An 18303-nucleotide genomic window follows, 5' to 3' on the forward strand; every position below is an offset into this window, starting at 1 on the left:
CAAGTGCCCGTTTGCTGTGTAAGGAACATGTCAGCTTAGCCAGCTCTGAGTGAGGGTCTGGGGTGCAAGGCCCCCCTACACCTGCCTTGCAGCTCCCTGAGCCTGGGGGTGTCTGTTCCCCCTTGGTGACCACCCGGCTTGTCCCTAGGGCTGAGGGTTAAGGAATGAGTACCCTCTCTTCCTCTTCCTACTTCTTTCTGCTGTCTGTATGTCTTCTGCTTGGCAAACAGCTGTGGGAGCCTGGGCTGGGCCTGGGTGGCTGGCTTGTGCACAACTAGCAGTTGTAGGGGACCAGCACATGGGACCAGGACCAGCTTTGGGCCTGGAGAGGCCTCTGGGTTTAGGTCCAGGCAGCATCATTGCCCAAGTGGCTTGTGACCCACCAGTCTTACAGATCAGCTCAGTAGGTCATGAGTGTGCAGTGAGAGAGACCACAAGAGGAGGTAGTTTACCAGTCTCTGGTGTGAGATGTTCTTTTCGCCAAGTTGTGTGATATGAGTACCTGTGTGTGCATGCAGGGCCCACAGCGGTGATCTGAGCATGCAGATCTGGCTGGAGCTCGCTGGTGCCTCCTTTCTGGGCTGTCCTGGGCAGGCACATGAGCAGGCTTGGCATATGAGCCTCGCCAGGAAAAGCTTGAAGCAGTGAACTTGGCCAGGTGGCTGTTTGTTGGCGCGGGGTGGGAGACCTAGCAGTTCTGTTAGGCCGCGTGTTTTCTGCTCTTGCCTTTCTGACATGGGGACGTGGTGTGAGGCAGATGCAGGCCCGTCCTTCCTTCCTGCTGGCCAGGCATAGCCTGCGCTGGGGGAGGTGCGCCGGGGGAGGTACGGTGGGAGAGACGTCGGTTTCCTTAATTCGAGGCAGGTGGAAGTGATGAAGGGAACGAGGCAACTCTTGCTCATCCTTTCATCCTGGTGGAGGCCCCTGCAGGGAGGCAGGGGGCTCAGACCAGGTTATGGGGGGAGCTGCTCCCTGTGCAGGTCATGCATGGGCCAGCTAGGAGGCAGCTTCCTTCCCGTGGCCCTCCGCAGGACTTGGGGTTCACCAGGGGTCCTCCTGCCCTACTGGCGTCTGCCTTGTAGCCTTGCAGCTCTCATCCTAGCCCGGCCTGGCCAGGGGCTTCTTCACCCACGAGTTGGGATCACGGTATTTCCGTCCCAGGGTTTTGGGGCTCTGTGTCTGTGTACAAACCGCTCGGTATGATGGCGGCACAGACAGCACACCTTGTTGTGCTCTATGGTGACCGCAGCTTGCAAGGGACTTGTCCCTAGGCCTGGGGGTCTTGGGAGTCCTGAAGATGCAGGAGCCTTGGTAGGCCTGGAGCAGGACAACAGGTGTGTGGACCCCAGGGGCCTCTGCCCTTCGTCGTGTCGTCCTGACCCCTGACCGCTGCACTGGAGCAGGTGCCCACTTGCTGAGCAGAGCCTGGAGGTGGGGACCAGAGCTGGGGGTCCGGTGGGGGTTGCTGCTGGGGACCTGGCCCAGGACCTGGTTTCCTCTATTGCATGTGCCCCAGGGGTACCTGGCCTCCTTTGCTCTGACCATGTAGGATGCACAGGATGTGAGGGAGCTTGTATTGTTGGTGGGCATGGCTGCGCCTCTTCAACAGTGTCACCCACCCTGGTTTCTGCGAATCTTCACAGAACCGCTGCACACCCTGAAATGAGATGTCCGCTTGCTGACTGCAGCTTGGGGTCAGCCTGCCCCAGGCACCCTGTAGGCTCTGCTGCCCCTGCCTCTGCCTTCGGGCAACCTCCTGTGCTGGCACATGTCTGGCTGGGTGTCTTTGGTTTCCAAAAGACTGGGTACAAGCAGTGAAGGGTCAGAGGGCAGTGGCTGGCTGGCAGAGCTTTCCGGTACGTAGACACTGCCCAGCCTGCAAATGCTGCCTGCTTTTGAGGTGGCTTCCCTGGACTCGGATTTTGGACAGATTACAAGATGGGATATCAATCTAGCCTTGTAGTGCTCCAGTGTTAACTTGAACCCCTGCTACTCTTTGCCTCTGTTTGTGTAGGCACAGTTTAAATTCCTTAAGCTTAAATGCATGCAAAGTTCTCAGGCAGGGGACAGGAACCCGGCGGGTATGTGGAGAAGGGCTCTGTGTGGCCGGACTCTCAGTGGTCCTGGCTGGGTATGGTTGTGCCATCCACTCTCCCGCTGTGATGCGGAGGTGCCAGAGGCTGAGAACCCATGGGCGAGCTTGGTGGGAGATGAGCGGGGATTTAAAGCCCAGCATGGCCCTCCCGAGACGTGTGGTGTCCTTGTAGATGTCCCTGGCTCCTCTGTGCTTGCTGGGGGCATCTTCGTGGAGGAGAGCTTGGGAGAGCTGGCCGTGAGGGAGGTGTGTATGCGGGGCCCTGGCCAGCGTGAGCAGGCCCCAGCGTGGGACCTGGGGGACATGTCTGTGGGTACTGAGTGAGGCAGCCCAGCACGGTGGTCACATCTGGTGGCTCCATCCCACTTGTGTCCCATGGTGGGAACTTAAAAACACTGAAATTCTGATGGCCAAGTGTTGCGAAGCCTCTGCCTTGGAGGAGTGGGGCTGTGACCGGTCTAACCTTCTGACCCCAAGGGAGCCCCGCACCTCCACTCAGTGGTCACCGTGTAGGCCACAGCCCCGCTTCTCTGAGATCATTAGAATGTGTTGTCCGAGGGTGAGGAGTCTACAGAACTATGATGGAAAGTCCATCTTCTCCAAAAACTGTACGTGAGTTTCACATACTTTTTGGCACCCAGAGGCCTCATCTTTTAATTCCTTTTTCATGAATTTTTGAAGTGTCCTTTTTCCTACACACGAAGGCAGGGAGCCCACACTATGGAAATAGGAGTATTTGTGGTGGAAGATGAGGGTCTCGTCTTGTCATTCCCTGGGCCTGGTCCCCAAGGGTGGTCCTAACAACCTGTTGCGTAGGTGACGCATTCTAGAAGTTGTGGTAGCTTGTCAGAATATATCTAACTGAATTCAAAGGGAGGATTTGAAGTGACTTTTCCCTTATTATATTACTTCCTACATTCTTATTTATGAAGCAAACTCTCCTTCTCTTTTTAAAAGTATTTTTATGAAGAGTGAGTGAGCACTTGTACTCTCCCACACTCCACACAATGGCCAAAGCTGGGCCAACGTGGAACTAGGAGCCAGGCGCTTCATCCAAACTCCCACATGGGCACTGGGACTCAAGTATTCGGGCCATCTTCTGCTACTTTCTCAGGTGCGTTAGCAGGAAGCTGGATCGACAGTGGACAGCCAGGACTCAAACCTGCCGTGCCACAGTGCTGGCCCCCTGCTGTTGTCATTTTCATCAGGGTTTGTTGGTTGGAAGTGGACGGTTTTAAAAGCATCTCCAATGGGTCGTGCTGAGGCAGTGCAGCTCAGGGCACTGCCTGCTATGCTGGCATCCCATATGGACACCGGTTCAAATCCTGGCTGCTCTACTTGTCATCCAGCTCCTTGCTAAGACATCTGGGAAAGGCGCGAGGAGATGGTTCAAGTCCTGGGGTCACTGCCACCCCTGTGGGAGACCTGGATGAAGCTTCTGGCTCCTGGCTTCCGCCCAGGTAGCCCTGGTCATTGCAGCCATTTGGAAGTGAGCAAGTGGATGGAAAATTTGTCTCTGTAAATCTATCTTTTAAGTATATGTCTTTTTAAAAAACTCATCTCCAGCTCTTCCTTCCAGAGCCTTGGGGTGCCAAGAAAGTCCCCGAGTCCCGAAGGCATTGGTGGACGGACTCCTGTCTTGGCCCTGGAGGGCTGTGGGACAGAGCTCCGAATGGTGGCTCTTTCTTTGCCTCCGTGGAGACCCTGAGGAGGGAGAGCTGTGAGGGTGTGGGCAGTCACCTGCTGGGGAGGAGGAGGCGGCAATAAGGAAGGTTTTACAGGTGTTTTTCTGGGGTCTGGCTGCTGTGCACACCTTGTCAGCATGCTGGTGGCAGTTTGTTTTATGCCTGTTAGTAGGGAATGGGAGAGCACAGGCACTCCCAGGTTTCCTGTTTTCCAGACTGTTCTGTGCCAGAGGCCTGATAACTGAACTGGTAGGCTTTGTGTGGGAGGCATTGTCTTGTGAACTTGACACTCCTGGGAGAGAAAACACCTCCTGTTCCCTTAATTTCTTTTAAGTTCTATTATTTCTGCCCCGCTCTGCCCCAAACACACAGCACTTCTGGAATCTTGTGCTGGGATCAAATTCGAGTCCCTTTGCTTGCTGGGGATGGACTCGGCCTCCTGGGGCTGCTACCAGATCACGGGATGGCCTGAGAGTGAGAGCCAGGCAGGGCTTCTGACTCCTTGTGCTCCCAGTGACAGGGAGCTCACTGCCTCTCATCAGATGACCTGCCCTTGGAAGTTCCCCCGCAGGTGAGGTGGCACCTGCCACTGTGCGTTGGAAACTGCCTATCTGTGGCGTCCACTCCAGTGACCAGGAATCCTCCTGCCCACTGCTTCCTACCTAATCTCTCTACTCAATTCCCCTCTGTTACTGGTTTGGGAGAATGGTCACCAGTGGTCAGTAGCCTTAGCTTGAGGTCTTGATTCTTCCCTTTTTCCTTTATTTTTTTTGCTTATTTGAGAGAGCAAGTAAACTGTGTACTGGTTCACTTCCCAAATGCCCAACAAAGCCGGAGTTCAAGACCCAGGAAAAGTACGCTGCACCAATAAAGCACTGTCACTTTCAGAAGTTCATCAGCATCTAGATTAATCCAGTTAATTCTGTGGAAGTTACTAGCTTAAGAGACAGTGCCCAGAAGATTAGCTCTCCTGGGAAACGTTGCAGAAATACGATCAAAGAAAACATGGTGAGTGGTGGAACAGCCATGTATGCTGCAGAGGGTTCCTGGGCCCGTGGGGTGGGCCTGGTGCTGGGGACTCCGCCAGGAGCACCCATGTCCTCCAGAGAGCAGATGTGTTGGGGTGGGCAGCTGTGTGCTCAGCTCCCTGACCCATGCCAGCCAGGCTGATGGGACCCTGCCCCGGATGTAGGGTACTGTTCCGGATGGATCAGAGGCTCAGCTGCAAGTCATGGAGTCATTGGGGGTGTCGGTGGACGAGTCGTGTCCTAGGCTCATGGGTGAGGAAATGGAGGACGCAATGAAGACCAGGCCACACTTGATGCATCAGGAGTAGAAAGGGCTAACGGAGGGAAAATGAGGGGGATAAAGATTGGACAGAACCTGGCTTAGTGGGTGCTTCCCGAGAAAGCGTCACCTTCATCTGCACTGCCAGCGGGGCGAGCACTGCCTTGGGTGGCGGGACCTGCACTCTGACCTTTGGGCCCCCAGTATTGCTCTGCTGGGGGCGCTAGAGGAGGCTGGGGAGTGGACATCATGGGAGGCTGCACTGGGTGCAGCCCATCAGGCTCCGGATCTAAACAGAGCCACTCACACCACCATTGTGGTTACCATGCCAGCCTTCTGAGGAGGAGAGAGACAGAGGCAGAGACAGAGAGATGCATGCCGCTAGGCGTGTCGGTCATCATGTTCGTGGTGCCCTAACCCTGAGGAGCTCACCTGAAGGTGTGTGGTATGAGCACTTAGCTGCTGTGTCCTTGTCTGCTCAGCCTCCCTGCCCTGCAGGCCAGGGGAACTTAGAAGTGAGCTGCCTTGCAGTTGACTTTGGTTGGCCTTCTTCAACCCTTTCTGTCTGCAGCCCTCTGCTCTGTTCCTTGCAACACGTATGTTCTACGTATGAGCTATGAAAAATGCCAGGTAAGGCCCCTGGATGAAATTGGTGTAATCTTGCCCTTGGACAGGGACGCCAAGTCACTTCTGTTTGCTCGCTTCATAAATGAGTGGAACAGCTAATCCCTGGATTGACAATGAAGGGCTTGACCTGGCATAGTCTCTTCCCCTGGGGTTAGGTCTAATTATCTCCATAATAATTATTTAAAAATCTAGATTTATTACATTTTTAATGTAAATGATTATTTTTGAATGATAAAACACTTTAAAATGTAATCATTTTAAGAATTGAGCAGTTCAGGGTGAGCGTGCTGTGTGTTGTCAGGGCTGTGAGTGGATGCCCAGTCCTGGGTCCTGTGAGTCACCTGCTGGGGACTGAGAGGAGCCCGTCTGGATGCGTGTGTCTCCCGAGGACGGGACAGACTCAGAGGAGCAGTGCAGCCAGGAGACGGGCTCCTGGTCGCCTGGCGCACAGGTGGGAGTGTGGTCCCTGAGAGATCCAGCCTGACCTGTGACCTGGGGGCGTGGACACCTGTCAGGTACAGCAGCTGTTTTCTGCCTAATGTTGAGGTTAGACTGAGGGGTCACGTGGTGCCTGTGCAGCAGGTGTGGGAGAGCTGCTCCGTTAGGCCGGTCTTGTTTGTGAAGTTTTCGCATCTTCTGTTACTTTGAGCAGTAGACAGGCTTTCTTTTCCAGAACAAACGGCCCCAGGTGCCTGAGCTGAGCAGGTGTGGCCGGGCAGGAAGCTGACCGGGACTGCTTTTGCCTGGCTGCTGGCTTGAGCTTTGCTTTGAATGTTAGGAGGAAGTGGCATATGGGGATCTGTGCCCAGGGGGTTGGTTCTGGTGGCCTGTAAGTGCCAAGTGTGTCCTCAGAGGAGAGCCTGGGCATGGGGCAGACTGAGGAGCTCCTGGCACATGGCGGTAAGCCCATTGGTGTCCTGGTGCCACATCCGGGTGTCGCTGCCAGCCACAAGAGCTCTTGGTCTTGGGGAGCTGAGGCCCCAGGCCTTAATCCCAGCCCCCATTTCTCACTTCTCCCCAGCCCTGGTAGTCACTGCTTTCCACTGTGTGTGTCTGAGTCGGTCTGTCCTGAGGAGCTCGCGTCAGGGGAACCACGTGGTGGGTGTCCTCTTAACTTGGTGTCCTGGCTTCAGGGTCTGTCCACCTGGCAGCTGCGTCTGAGCCACCCTCCTTGCAGAGGTTCCAAGGAGCCAGTCATCCGAGGCACAACACATTCTGTCCGTGTGTCTGTGTATCCATGTGACTGTGCGTCCATGTGGCCGTGTGTCTGTGTGTCTGTGGCCGTGTGGCCATGGGTGGCTCCTCCTTTTGGCTGCTGGGAACAGTTCTGTGCAGGCATGCTGATGTGGTTTTGAGAACTCTTCTGGAGCATGGGGCCACTCTGTCTTGATTGATTGAAGAGTGCTGGTCCTTGTTGTGCCCTGGACGTGTGGACAGGTACCCTGTACTGGGCTGATAGGCAGTCCCCTCCAAAGCCCACCTTGAGGGCTACCTCCCTCCCACAGAGGCATACTTCTCTCTCCTTAGTCCTGATACACAGTAGCCCCGATGCCCACAGTCTCTGGTGTGGCGCTGCTCTGTCCTGCAGGGGACAGGGCCTGTGTGTCACTTGTGAGTGGCAGCACCAGGCCCTGTGGGATACACGCCCTGCGTGTCTGCCCAGTGGATGGCGCGTGACTAGCTGGGGCAAGTGCCCAGCAGCACAGCACTGAAGCCCAGTGTGGTGCCAGTGCTCAGTGGCAGGCGGGGACCGGGATGGGGACTGTCGCACACACACACAGCACTTGTTTCCTCTTTGTAGGTGAGCACAGTGGTGATATTTGCAATTAATGTCATTAGGCACCCACACTGTTTAGCAGGAGGGGGCGTTTGCTATATGACATAGAGTCTCCTTGTCTTGAGTCTTAAGCGTGCCAGCCCGTACACAAGGACAGAACAGGACAGGCACAAGTGGCTTCCAGCTGCCAGGGCCATGTGAGCAGGTGTCATGGGATGTCAGGCAGCTTGTGATAGGGCTTTCTTGGCTGGACCCAGCTGTGGCAGAGTTTGCCAGGCTGGGGGAGTAGAGCGGGATGGGGGTAGGCTTGGGGGGTGCCTCCAGTGCAGCAGAGATCTGAGCCCAGTGGGCTGACATGGGCTCTGTCTCTCAACTGGGGAGGCACTTGCTTTAGCTCCCCACATTGACTCATGTGTGTGTGTGTGTCTTCTCATCCCCCAGGCTCAGACCATGAATTACGTGGGGCAGCTGGCCGGCCAGGTGTTCGTCACGGTCAAGGAGCTCTACAAGGGGCTGAACCCAGCCACGCTGTCGGGCTGCATCGACATCATTGTTATCCGCCAGCCCAATGGCAGCCTCCAGTGCTCGCCCTTCCACGTCCGCTTTGGGAAGATGGGGGTCCTGCGCTCTCGCGAGAAAGTGGTAAGAATGGGGGTTGGGGGTGGGTGATGGACCCCGAGACCTCTGTACTCACCCCCTCTCTCTCTGAGACAGCATCCCCGGGAGTCTGTGGCCACCACATCCTGAACCCAAGTGGCTCTCTGTAGCCTGAAGTGGTGTGCATATCCAGCTCCTGGCATCTGTGGGTTGTGAGCTCTTACAGGGATGCCCCTGGGCTGGTTGGTGTCTGCTGCCTGGCATCGGGGCCTCGGCAGGAAGCCTTGGGCATCAGGGCTGTCTGAACACACTCTCACTGCGGCTGGCGTTTGATTTCATCGCCCGCCTTGTGCCTTTGCTTCTGTGCCCACGGGAATGATGGATCCTGACTGAGTTGTGTTCAAGTGGAAAGCTCTTAGCTGTAGCATTTTGGGGCTCCCAGCCTGAACTGACACACTTTCCTGGGGTGAAATCTTTACAGACTGGGCTGGTTGCAGTGGGAGCCCCATCACTGACCCAAGGTGTGACCCTGGGCCTGGCACTCCCTTGTCTGGACAGGGTGGCCTCCGTGGCTCTGGGTTCTGTCTTCAGCGTCGTGGCCCTGAGCTGAGAGCTGTCCCCTGTCCCCCAATGCTGGGGAGCGGCTGCCCTGGGGGGTGTTGATGCTTCAGGAGGATCTGAGGCCTGCCGGGTGTTCCCTCCCTGCCGGAGACCTGCTCTGGCTGACCCAAGAGCTTGCAAAGAGTGTGTGGATTAGCGAGACGATATGAAGAAGAGATAAGATGGAGAGGCAGAGGAGGCATGGACCATTACAGCATGATGCTCATAATGGACAACTCAGAAAAGTTGCCTTCTTTATTTATACACAAATCATTACAAGCTTTTGCACAACATCCAATTGTTTCATTTTTACTTCATGGTTAAGAGAATACAAAACAACCCTAAAAAAATATTATTTTACTTCAAAGAAAACATTTTCAACAAATCATTACTCATTGAAACCTGCAGTCACCTGGCTGAAACCAGGAACTCCACGGTTGGCAGCGCATATGGTTACATAGTGACAAGTGGTTTACTTATACTCAAAATCAATTTTTACTGAACACAAACTAACTAATATTGCTTAAAATATTAAGAATACAGAATTAAAAGATCATAAATGAAAGGATTTTATAAAAGCACAGAACATAGATTCTTGGCTAAATCTTATAATCAAATCCAGCATGTACTGTCACCTTCACCTAGTGCTGATTCAATTGTTTTTTGTTCTTAATGTTGATTTAATTGTTTTTCATTCTTTTGTTAAAGGGCAGTGAAAGGGATCAGGGCAACTCAGCCAATCTACAAACAGAGGGCCTTTACAGGAAACTTCCTTTTATCTTTATACACTGTTTTCTTTCCCTAAATATGAGTGCCAATATAAGATAGAAGTTTGTATAAACTGTTTTCTTTCCCTAAATATAAGTGCCAGTATAAGGTTGAGATTTTAAGCCATTTTGGGGGGGTTCACATTTGTTTCCCTTTGGAAGATGCTCCATATACTTTTGCTTTCTGTGGTGAGAAACTAAAATGCGTCAAATCATATGTTGTAACAGTTTGAGGTGCGTGGTAAATAAATTCTTTGTGCCTCCATGATTGCCATCTGTTCCAAGATATAATCAAGCCATTTCTTAAGGAAAACATTACTTATATTAGGGCAAGCTTAGGACAAAGGTGGGCACATAACAGGATATTTGGAGACATTGTGGGCCCAATTGTACTATTGTATACTTTTAGCTGTGTGTCATTGCCTTATGTTGCTAAAGATGTTTTTATCATAACATGATTATCAATTTGAAGTGTCATACCAGTTACAGGAATCACTTCACATTGGCAGAGAAACAGCAACAACACCCTCAGGAGAATTCTATGAAACATCAGAGAGGTGATTGAGTGTCCACACAATGGGGTGAGGCAACAATGAGGTGACCAGAGACATTCTGCTGGGCCTTGTCACGCAGCCAGAAACTCCTCGCAGCCTTGCTAACCGAGGAGCGGTGCTCACACACCCATGCCATCCGACCCAACTGCACGGCTCCCCATACCTTCCTACCTTCTTAACGTTTCTTCGCGGTTTCCCTTCAGGTTGACATAGAAATCAATGGGGAGTCTGTGGACTTGCACATGAAATTGGGAGATAATGGAGAAGCGTTTTTTGTTCAAGAGGCCGATAATGATCAGGTAACGAGGGCCGGGGTCAAGGCTGCTTCCTGGTTTTGAGCTTTGAGCAGTGCTTATCTCCAGCTGCAGCGTGTGTGTGTGCAGGAACGTGGCTGTGTGAGAGCCAGCTGCCAGGAACGGAGCCAGACAGCTGTGGGTACGCAGGGCACAGTGGGGTGGCTGCTTCCTGCGGGACAGAGGTGGGGCTGTGGTACACACGGGGCCCTCCCGTTGTCCACAGCGTGCAAGGGCCTGTGTTGTGGTGCAGCACCTTAAGCCACTGCTTGTGATGCCTGCCTGCTTTATGTGCACCTGTTCAAATCCCAGGTGCTTCGTTTCTATTGCTTCTTCCTGCTAATGTGCTTGGGAAAGCGGTGGACGGTGTGCCAGGTGCTTGGGGGATCCCAAGGAGTTCTTGCTCCCAGTTTCAGCCAGGACTGCCCCTGGGACTGCCCAGTAGTGCTGGGCTCCTGAGGGACCCTGGGAAGACCTTGGGCATGGTCTTGGCGTTTGAGCCCAGCTGGGCAAACTTCTCCCTCCAGGAGGTGATCCCCATGCACTTGGCCACCTCTCCCATCCTGTCGGAAGGAGCCTCAAGAATGGAATGTCAGCTCAAGAGGAGCCCCCCGGACAGAATGAGAGGCCTGGACTCGAATGTGCCAGCCCCGGCCTTAGTTCCCAGTGATACCCCCTCGAGTGGCTCGTTAGGAAAGAAGAGGAGAAAGCGGAGGCGCAAGTCCCAGCTGGACAGCCTGAAACGGGAGGACGCCGCCAACACATCGGAGGACGAGGACATGTTTCCCATAGAGATGAGCTCTGACGAGGATGAGGAGCTGCTGGACGGCAGCCGGTGAGCTCCGGGGTGGCGCTGGCATGGGCTGCGCTGGTGTCTCCAGGGTGGCGCTGGCACGGGCTGCGCTGGTGTCTCCAGGGTGGCACTGGCACGGGCTGTGCTGGTGTCTCTAGGGTGGCACTGGCATGGGCTGCACTGGTGTGTCTAGGGTGGCGCCAGCACGGGCTGTGCTGGTGTCTCCAGGGTGGCGCTGGCATGGACTGCGCTGGTGTCTCAGGGTGGCACTGGCATGGGCTGCACTGGTGTCTTAGGAGGACGGTGGCAGTTGGCCCCTCCAGAAGTTGTTCTGCTGTCTGTATTAGGTTGTGGTTTGGACCCACATGCCCCTTTTCTCAGCGTGATGAGCGATCTGGCATGGCTTGTGGCCACCAGACCACTGGTAAGGCCAGAGCTTCCTCACGAAGCAGGGCACGAGCAGACGAGCGGCTGGCAAGGGGACACCCGGTTGAGTACCAGCAGTGCTTGGTCTTACGGACGTCCCGAGGGGCTGGTGTGTGGCCGCCTTGGGGTTGAACCTCATGAGAGCATGCTCAGATGCCTCTCTGGAAGCTCTTTAACATTGGATTAGGCCACTGTCATGGTTATCTTGTTCTGTTTTCCTTCGCACCTCCCAATGTGGTGTGGTTTTATGATTTTGGTGGAAAATGCCAGTTTTTAAACAAGAGACTGCGTTTTAAAGAATGGGCTGCGGATGCCTGTGTGTTCGCTGTGTCTCCGTATACAGAGGGGGTGACGGCCTTCACAACAGAACATGTGTTTTGGCTAAAAGTCAAGGTGAACCGGCTGCCTGCATTTCCTGACCATGGCCTGTGCCCTGCTTGGACTCAGAAGCTAGGGAGGGGTGGGGGGCAGCTTTGTGCTGGGCCTCGCCTGCCTGGCCCTTCCACCCAGGACTTAGTGGCGGCTGCTACGGGTGACAGTACCCTGTACGCTGTGAGGGACACAGCGACTCTCCACCTGCGTCTACAGTTGGGTAATTCTGCAGCCACCTCGTCTCGAGGTGCTGTTGGTTGATCCCACTGTTCCTTGTGCCGCACAGGCATGGCCATTGCCTGTCCATTTCCATTTCCCCACACCTTCCCTTGCCCCCCGCCCCCAGTCAGGTCTCTGCAGCTTTGGAAGGGTCGAAGGTGACGGGGAGTTGCTTTAGCGGAGTCAGGAGCAGGCTCCTCTGCTTGCATGGAAGTCCAGAAACAAAGAAATTTTGATGCAGTTAGAACACTTAGCATGCAAGCACGTCTCCGTGTCTCACACTTCCTCTTCCCTGCGGCCCGGAAAACGCTTGAGTGTTTAAGAGGAGATGGTGTTGATCTACAAAGTGCCTAGAAAATCAGGGAGGAGGCACAGCGTGACTTTCCCACGTGCCTGTCCCTAGCCATCATATCCTGCACGCTTCCTCCCCAGGTCACTTCCTCATGACATGCCTCCATTCCAAGATGATATTCCAGAGACAAAGCGCACCTCGGCCTCTCCTTACCCACAGTCCGCGTCGTACCCTAATTCAGACAGAGTGTGGTCACCCCACCCCAGGTGAGTGCTACGTGTGTGTGTCTGGGGTTCAGCTGTCCTGGTCTAGGAGGTTAGAAGTCAGTCCTAGGAAGCGCGTGGGATGGAAATAACGTGAAAGTTAACAAGAAGCAGAATCAATGGGGCACAGAGCAGGGGCTGCATCTGGTACCAGAACGTACCTCCCAACAGGAGCCTGACTTGGGGCTCTTTGGGGGTGACACTGAGAGGAGGAGCTGCTGGGTTACATACTGCTGAGTGCTAACGGGAGGACGGCAGGGCGGGTCCTGTCCTGAGCCTTAGCCCTCGAGTACCGTGCAAACACATGGGTTGTGTCTGGCTCCGGGATAGCTCAGCGACAACTGCTCCCTTCTGCCTTGTGCCCCGGCTATTGAATCAACAGTGCCAGTTTCCCTGAAATGAGCTTGGGTGCTCTGATGAGAGCGTGCCCACCTGGAGCAGCCAGCCTGGGACCCCTGGGGCTTTGAAGGGAACATGGGGGTGCTTTGATAAGCTTGTGGGAAAATGGGATTCTGTGATTGGTACCAGCATGTTCAGGAATCCCTGCACAGTTTCCTACAGGAGGTATTTGCCAGGAGCTTCTGGAAGTTCCTGTGTGTGAGGGCTGAGAGGGGGACAGGTCTCAAGCCTGCTTTCTCGACAGCAGCCTCTAGCCCCTGGTGGGAAGCAAGCTGGCGCTTAGGTAGTGAGAGGATGCCCCCAGCCACTCGGGGCCAAAGCGTTAGCTTCGTGATGGGTGGGCGTTTGTCATTGGCTGCTGGGCATGTTCGGGTTGTCCTACGTCTGACGTCTCGGGTTGGCTTCTGGTTTAAAGTGGGGAGTGTGGGAGTCCCCGGATGGCCCTGTGCAGGCTGCCTGGAGCCCCCATCCAAGGCCAGTCATGCAGACAGCACTTCTGGCTGAGGTTGGACCGGGGGAGCCGCCTGCTCGAGGCAGGAGCAGCTGTCTGCTGGAGCTGAAGTTAGAGAAGTCGGAGACGGTCCCCCAAGCACAAGCTGGAGGTCACTCGGCCAGGGTGAGGCTTGGGGCCACAAGGAGGGCCCCTCTCTGAGGTGTGGCGCCTCAGGGACCAGCCCTGAAGCCTAACGGGTATTTCCTAGAAGCTGTGTTTATGAAATGAAAAGGAATAGATGAAAATTTTACAGACCCATTTTATTTGACCCCCCCATTATATTCAAAATATGATCATTTCAATAATGTAATCAAATTTTGAGGATTGCTCAGGTGGTTCCCATTTGTTTTCACACGGTTTAAAATCTGCGCTGTGGTTTGTATGCAAAGATCATGTCAGTTTGGCCACGTTTCGTGTGCTCAAGAGCCATGTACCATAGCCAGCTTGCTGTAGTAGACAATGCCAATGTAAGATCATTCCAGAACGTCTTTTGTTCTTTTCCCAGGTCTGTGGATAAACTCTTAGAGGGAAAAGCAGCAGTTAAGGAAGAAGATAGTATGGAGTATTTAGAAACCACTAACAGGTCGAAAAGTTTATTCCAATACTCTAATTGTGAGGCTTTAGAGGAGTTTAGGCCTAGCCCCTCCCCGCCAGCACCTCTCTGTCTTTTACTTGGCTGGCATTACATTTGCATATTTAGAATTCTGTGTTCCTTTTAAAGAAAACAATTGTCTTGCAAATGAACAAGTTGTGTAGTTGGGTGAAGCTCCAAACCTTGACCTCGGTCCGTCTCTGGTGGGAGGGAGGTCGGTTCCCCGGCCACTCTGGCCTAGGCCATGGATGGTGATGTCATGCTGCCAGCTGCTGTGGGATACCCAAGCACTTGCATTTCGTAGCTGTCCTGGTGAACGCCATCATTTATGTCTGTGGGAAGCAGCTCCACTTCGCTTCGTTGACCTGCGGTTTCTCTCCCTTCTTTCCCTGGCTGTGGCGCGGTGGCTTGCAGTAGCCCGGTGGCTTGCAGGACGCCCCCTCACCTGGCAGTGGCGGCCGAGGGAGGCCTGTCTACATCCTGCCCTGCACAGTCTTCCCACGGCCATGCTCCTGAAAGGTAGACCAGTTCTCTTCCGCACCGGGGTGTGTTCAGTCATGTTGTCTAACACGCGCAGACTTATTTGCCACTAACCACCTTCAGAATCATGCTCTAACTCTTCTTAACCACTCTCCTTTGCTAACTAACCAGCTGCCTAAGGAAGAAAGATGGTTTTTCCTTTTCATGTAACCATCTGTAGATTGGGGTGGAAAATTCTAGGTTTGGATCTCTGGACGTGATGGTTAATATACAGTCCTACTGAATTCTGTGTAGGGGTTTAAGAAATGGAAGAATGAGGCACAGGTGAGGGAGAGGGTCCCTCGTGTCTAGGCTGTTTGTGCCAGGCACTTTCACGATGCTGCGCTGGAGGAAGCTGGAGTGCTTATGAATGTTTGGCTAGCCCATCCGGCCGTCGGCTGTCGAATAATGGACTTGGGCGCTGCCCACAGCTCTTCTGCCACAGAGGAGGGCCTGGTTTGGGGTCAGCAGCTTGGGCCCTTAGTTTGGGGAAGTCTGAGAGGGTCTTCCCTCCATGCCCTTCAGGTTTGTCCATGCTTGGAGCTGCCCACTTGGGGGGCTTAGGTGTAGCAAAGTTTTTTAGCCCATGAAGTGGTGATTATCACTGTGAGGATAGTGTGGTTTTTAGTCTTTTGGATGAAAGACCCAGGCTTCAGGCTGCAGTTTGCCAGTTATCCGTGCAGAAGGAAGGCCGTCTGACAGCAGGGTGAGCAGGTGCAGCTCATTTGCCCAGCCCAGGCTTAACCAGGAAGTGAGAAGCTCTCTGGAGCCTAGTGAATGCTATCCGCAGGCCTGCAATGACCTTGTCTGTCTACTGGGCTGGGCAACCCCTGATCTGTAAGGTGGAGTGGTTGCCAGGACCCTGTGGCCTGAGTACAGGCCAGTGGTTGAGTGTAGGGCCCTTAGGCTGGTCTTCCGGGGGTAGCAGGTCTTTCAGTTCCTGCAGCCATGCTGGGATTAGAGGGGTCGAGGCCACGAGCCACCCACGGGCAAGGCTGCTGCCTTCTCATGGGACTGTGGCGTCTTGGAGAAGTGTGGCTTCCTCTTGGCCAGTTCCCTGGGCTGGGCGGATCCTGAGCATAAAGTGACAAGACACAGAGTTGAGTCCTTGGTGGTACCCTGTGGAAGCTGCCTGGGAGTAAGCCGCACAATGGGTGTTGGATCCCGGCCGTAGTGTATGTGTGGTCCCCGGGGCTCGTGGCCCCCATGTTGGCCAGGGCAGCTTTAGAAATACTGTAGGTACAGAACGTAAAACGGGGCGTGTCAGAATGGTAGGCTCTGAGTGTGGCCATGAGGCTGACACTGACCTGGCAGTGGAGTGTGCAAGTGAGGTTAGCTTGGCGTGAGATGGCTCTGGGGTCAGGTGAGATCTCCCCTTTTCTAGGCTGCTGCTTGCTTTCCATCCCCGACCCCCTCCCCATCTTCTCTACTTTGAACTTGGCCACAAGCCACCTGCTGGTGGGCTCACTTTGGGGAGCATTGTCCCCCTGGCTGTGGCTTGCGAGGACCCCTGGTGGCCAGAGGAGGGAAATGTCAGGAAACTGCTGGTGGGGGTATGATGGCCGGGTTGCCTTGTCTGGGAGGGCCCAAAGCTTGGCAGCTTATTTTCCCACCTAAATTGTGGGTTTGTGTTTCCCAAAGCCCATCAAGTTCCCGGCCTTCAACACCCAAAAGCGACTCAGAGCTGGTCAGCAAGTCTGTGGACAGGACGCTGCAGAAGAGCAACCTGGAGATGCTTTGGCTCTGGGGAGAGCTGCCCCAGGCCGCAAAGGTGAGTCCTTCTCTGGCTCTGCCACACACCATGCTGGGGCCTTCTGCCCCGGCCTGGGCCATGCACAGTCAGGCCTCAATGCCAGGGGCCTGGCATGGCCAGCCCGGCCCAGGGGTCTGCATGGTAACATGTTGGTGCCTTGCAAACTCGAGTGCTGTGCCTGGGATCTATGTTGTCCATGCCAACCAAATGTGGATCAGACAAAACGCAATTTGTGGTCAGATTGGGTGCCTGGAAACCCTAAACCAAAGGGCCTCTTGGCGCTCACTGGGGCGAAGTCAGGGCTGGGAAAGCAGGACCTGGGTGCTCTGAGAGCCGAAAGGCACACCTTCCAGACGCAGCTCCTGGGGGGCCCGGGGACAGGGAGCAGCTTGTGGAGGTGCGAGGTGTGGGCTGGACGGTCAGAAGGCAATGGCATGGCTGTGTGTCGCCTTGGAGGAAGTTGTTCTTGTCACCGTGTTGTCAGCAGGGCCGGTGATTCTGGATTTGAGGCGGTGCAGGGGAGGGGTCTCCAGAAGGCAGGAGCGCCTGGGGAGAGTGTGGGGTCAGAGGGCCTGAAGACAAGCTGACCCCGATTTGAATCCCGACTCCTGCACATTCAGGCACAGTGACCTGGGAAGTGGTTGGGTTGCTCCCACATGCGTGCCATTATTGAACTCACCTCCCATGGCAGATGGAGGGAAGCCGGTTTCCTTGGGGACTCGTCGTCTCGGCTTCTGGCCCTTCCAGCAGGTGCAGCGGTCACCAGGTCACCTGGTGGTTTTGGGGGCTTAGATGTCTGCCACAGCTGTGGACCGACTGTGTTGCTTTCCTTCGCCGACTTGTTACGGTTGCCTGAGGTTTCACATTCTCTCTCTCTCTGTTCCAGTCATCCTCTCCACACAAAATGAAAGAATCCAGCCCTCTGATTAGCCGGAAGCTTTGTGACAAAATCCACTTCCAGGCCATCCACAGCGAGTCCTCGGATGGCTTCAGTGACCAGTCGCCGACGCTGGGCCGCGGGCCGCTGGCCGAGCCGCGCAGGCCCCGGGCCGAAGTGCACTTTGTGAGCGAGGAAGACTTGGAGGCCCTGGGCGCGGCGGCCTCACCCCTGCCCTTGTCTGGGCCCCGGGAGCTCAAGCCGCCCGCTGCCGGGGGCGTGCCCAGGGCGGACAAGCCCGAGTCTCCCTCCAGGAGGAAAGGTGCGGGGCCGGGGCCTTCCCGCACGCACTGTGCCCAGGTGGTGCTTCTCCCCCACCCTCGGGCGCAGCCCAGAAAGTCAGGGTCAGCCTGCGGTCTCATGCCTGACCCGCTGGTGCACGGATGGCAGCCTGGGGTGGTGCTGTGCCGGGCTGCCCCTGCTCAATCCCAGGGACTGCCAGGAAGTGCGTGTTTCAGATAATCTGGGCTTCCTCCTCCTCACCCCAGCCCCAAGTCGTCATCCCCAGCTCCATTTTAATTGCATCCTCTATCACGATTTCAAGTTAGCGTCAGTTTATTGATGGACCAATCGATTATTAATTTATATTGATGGATTGATTTTGACCCAGTCCAGTCTGCTGCCGTATTTGCTCTGAGGTCCAGAGGCATTGCTGCCCACTTTGCCCTGTTGGTCTTCAGGGTTCTGAGTGGGCACCTAACAGGTGCCTGCACTGTGATGCACGGCCCACTGGCGGCAGCGAGGGTGTGGCCCCCTCTGCAACTTTCTAGGTTCTTGCGGGTTGATGACGTTGCTTCCTGCTGGGCGCTAAGAGGAAGTCTGAAGTCCTCGCGCTGCGTGGTGGCCGCACAGCAAGGGGCGCTGTGGCTGCCTCAGTCCCGATGGGGACATGTCTTTTGGCAGTGTTCGCAGTTCACAGTCATCATGGCGATAGTAACAGAGAGGCCACAGCTTCCATCGTGG

General features: G+C 54.9%; 1 protein-coding gene across 5 annotated transcripts in view; it reads left to right on the forward strand.

Moving 5' to 3' along the window:
- The first annotated feature begins 7909 nt into the window (after positions 1 to 7909).
- LPIN1 (lipin 1) overlaps positions 7910 to 18303 on the forward strand; it is a 38151-nt gene continuing 27757 nt past the window's right edge. The window contains exons 1-8 of one of the 5 annotated variants that reach the window (XM_040992837.1): positions 7922 to 8113; positions 10193 to 10288; positions 10810 to 11117; positions 12525 to 12650; positions 14045 to 14122; positions 14546 to 14650; positions 16292 to 16421; positions 17290 to 17602. In XM_040992837.1, coding sequence (XP_040848771.1) covers positions 7922 to 8113; positions 10193 to 10288; positions 10810 to 11117; positions 12525 to 12650; positions 14045 to 14122; positions 14546 to 14650; positions 16292 to 16421; positions 17290 to 17602 — 1348 coding nt within the window. Of the gene's footprint in view, positions 8114 to 10192; positions 10289 to 10809; positions 11118 to 12524; positions 12651 to 14044; positions 14123 to 14545; positions 14651 to 16291; positions 16422 to 17289; positions 17603 to 18303 lie in introns of all 5 variants that reach the window. The other 4 variants (XM_040992840.1, XM_040992838.1, XM_040992841.1 and 1 more) reach the window with 4 other exon arrangements.

The sequence above is a fragment of the Ochotona curzoniae genome, unplaced genomic scaffold, assembly GCF_017591425.1.
Source record: "Ochotona curzoniae isolate NIBS_2020 unplaced genomic scaffold, NIBS_Ocur_1.0 contig_883, whole genome shotgun sequence".
NCBI lineage: Eukaryota > Metazoa > Chordata > Mammalia > Lagomorpha > Ochotonidae > Ochotona > Ochotona curzoniae.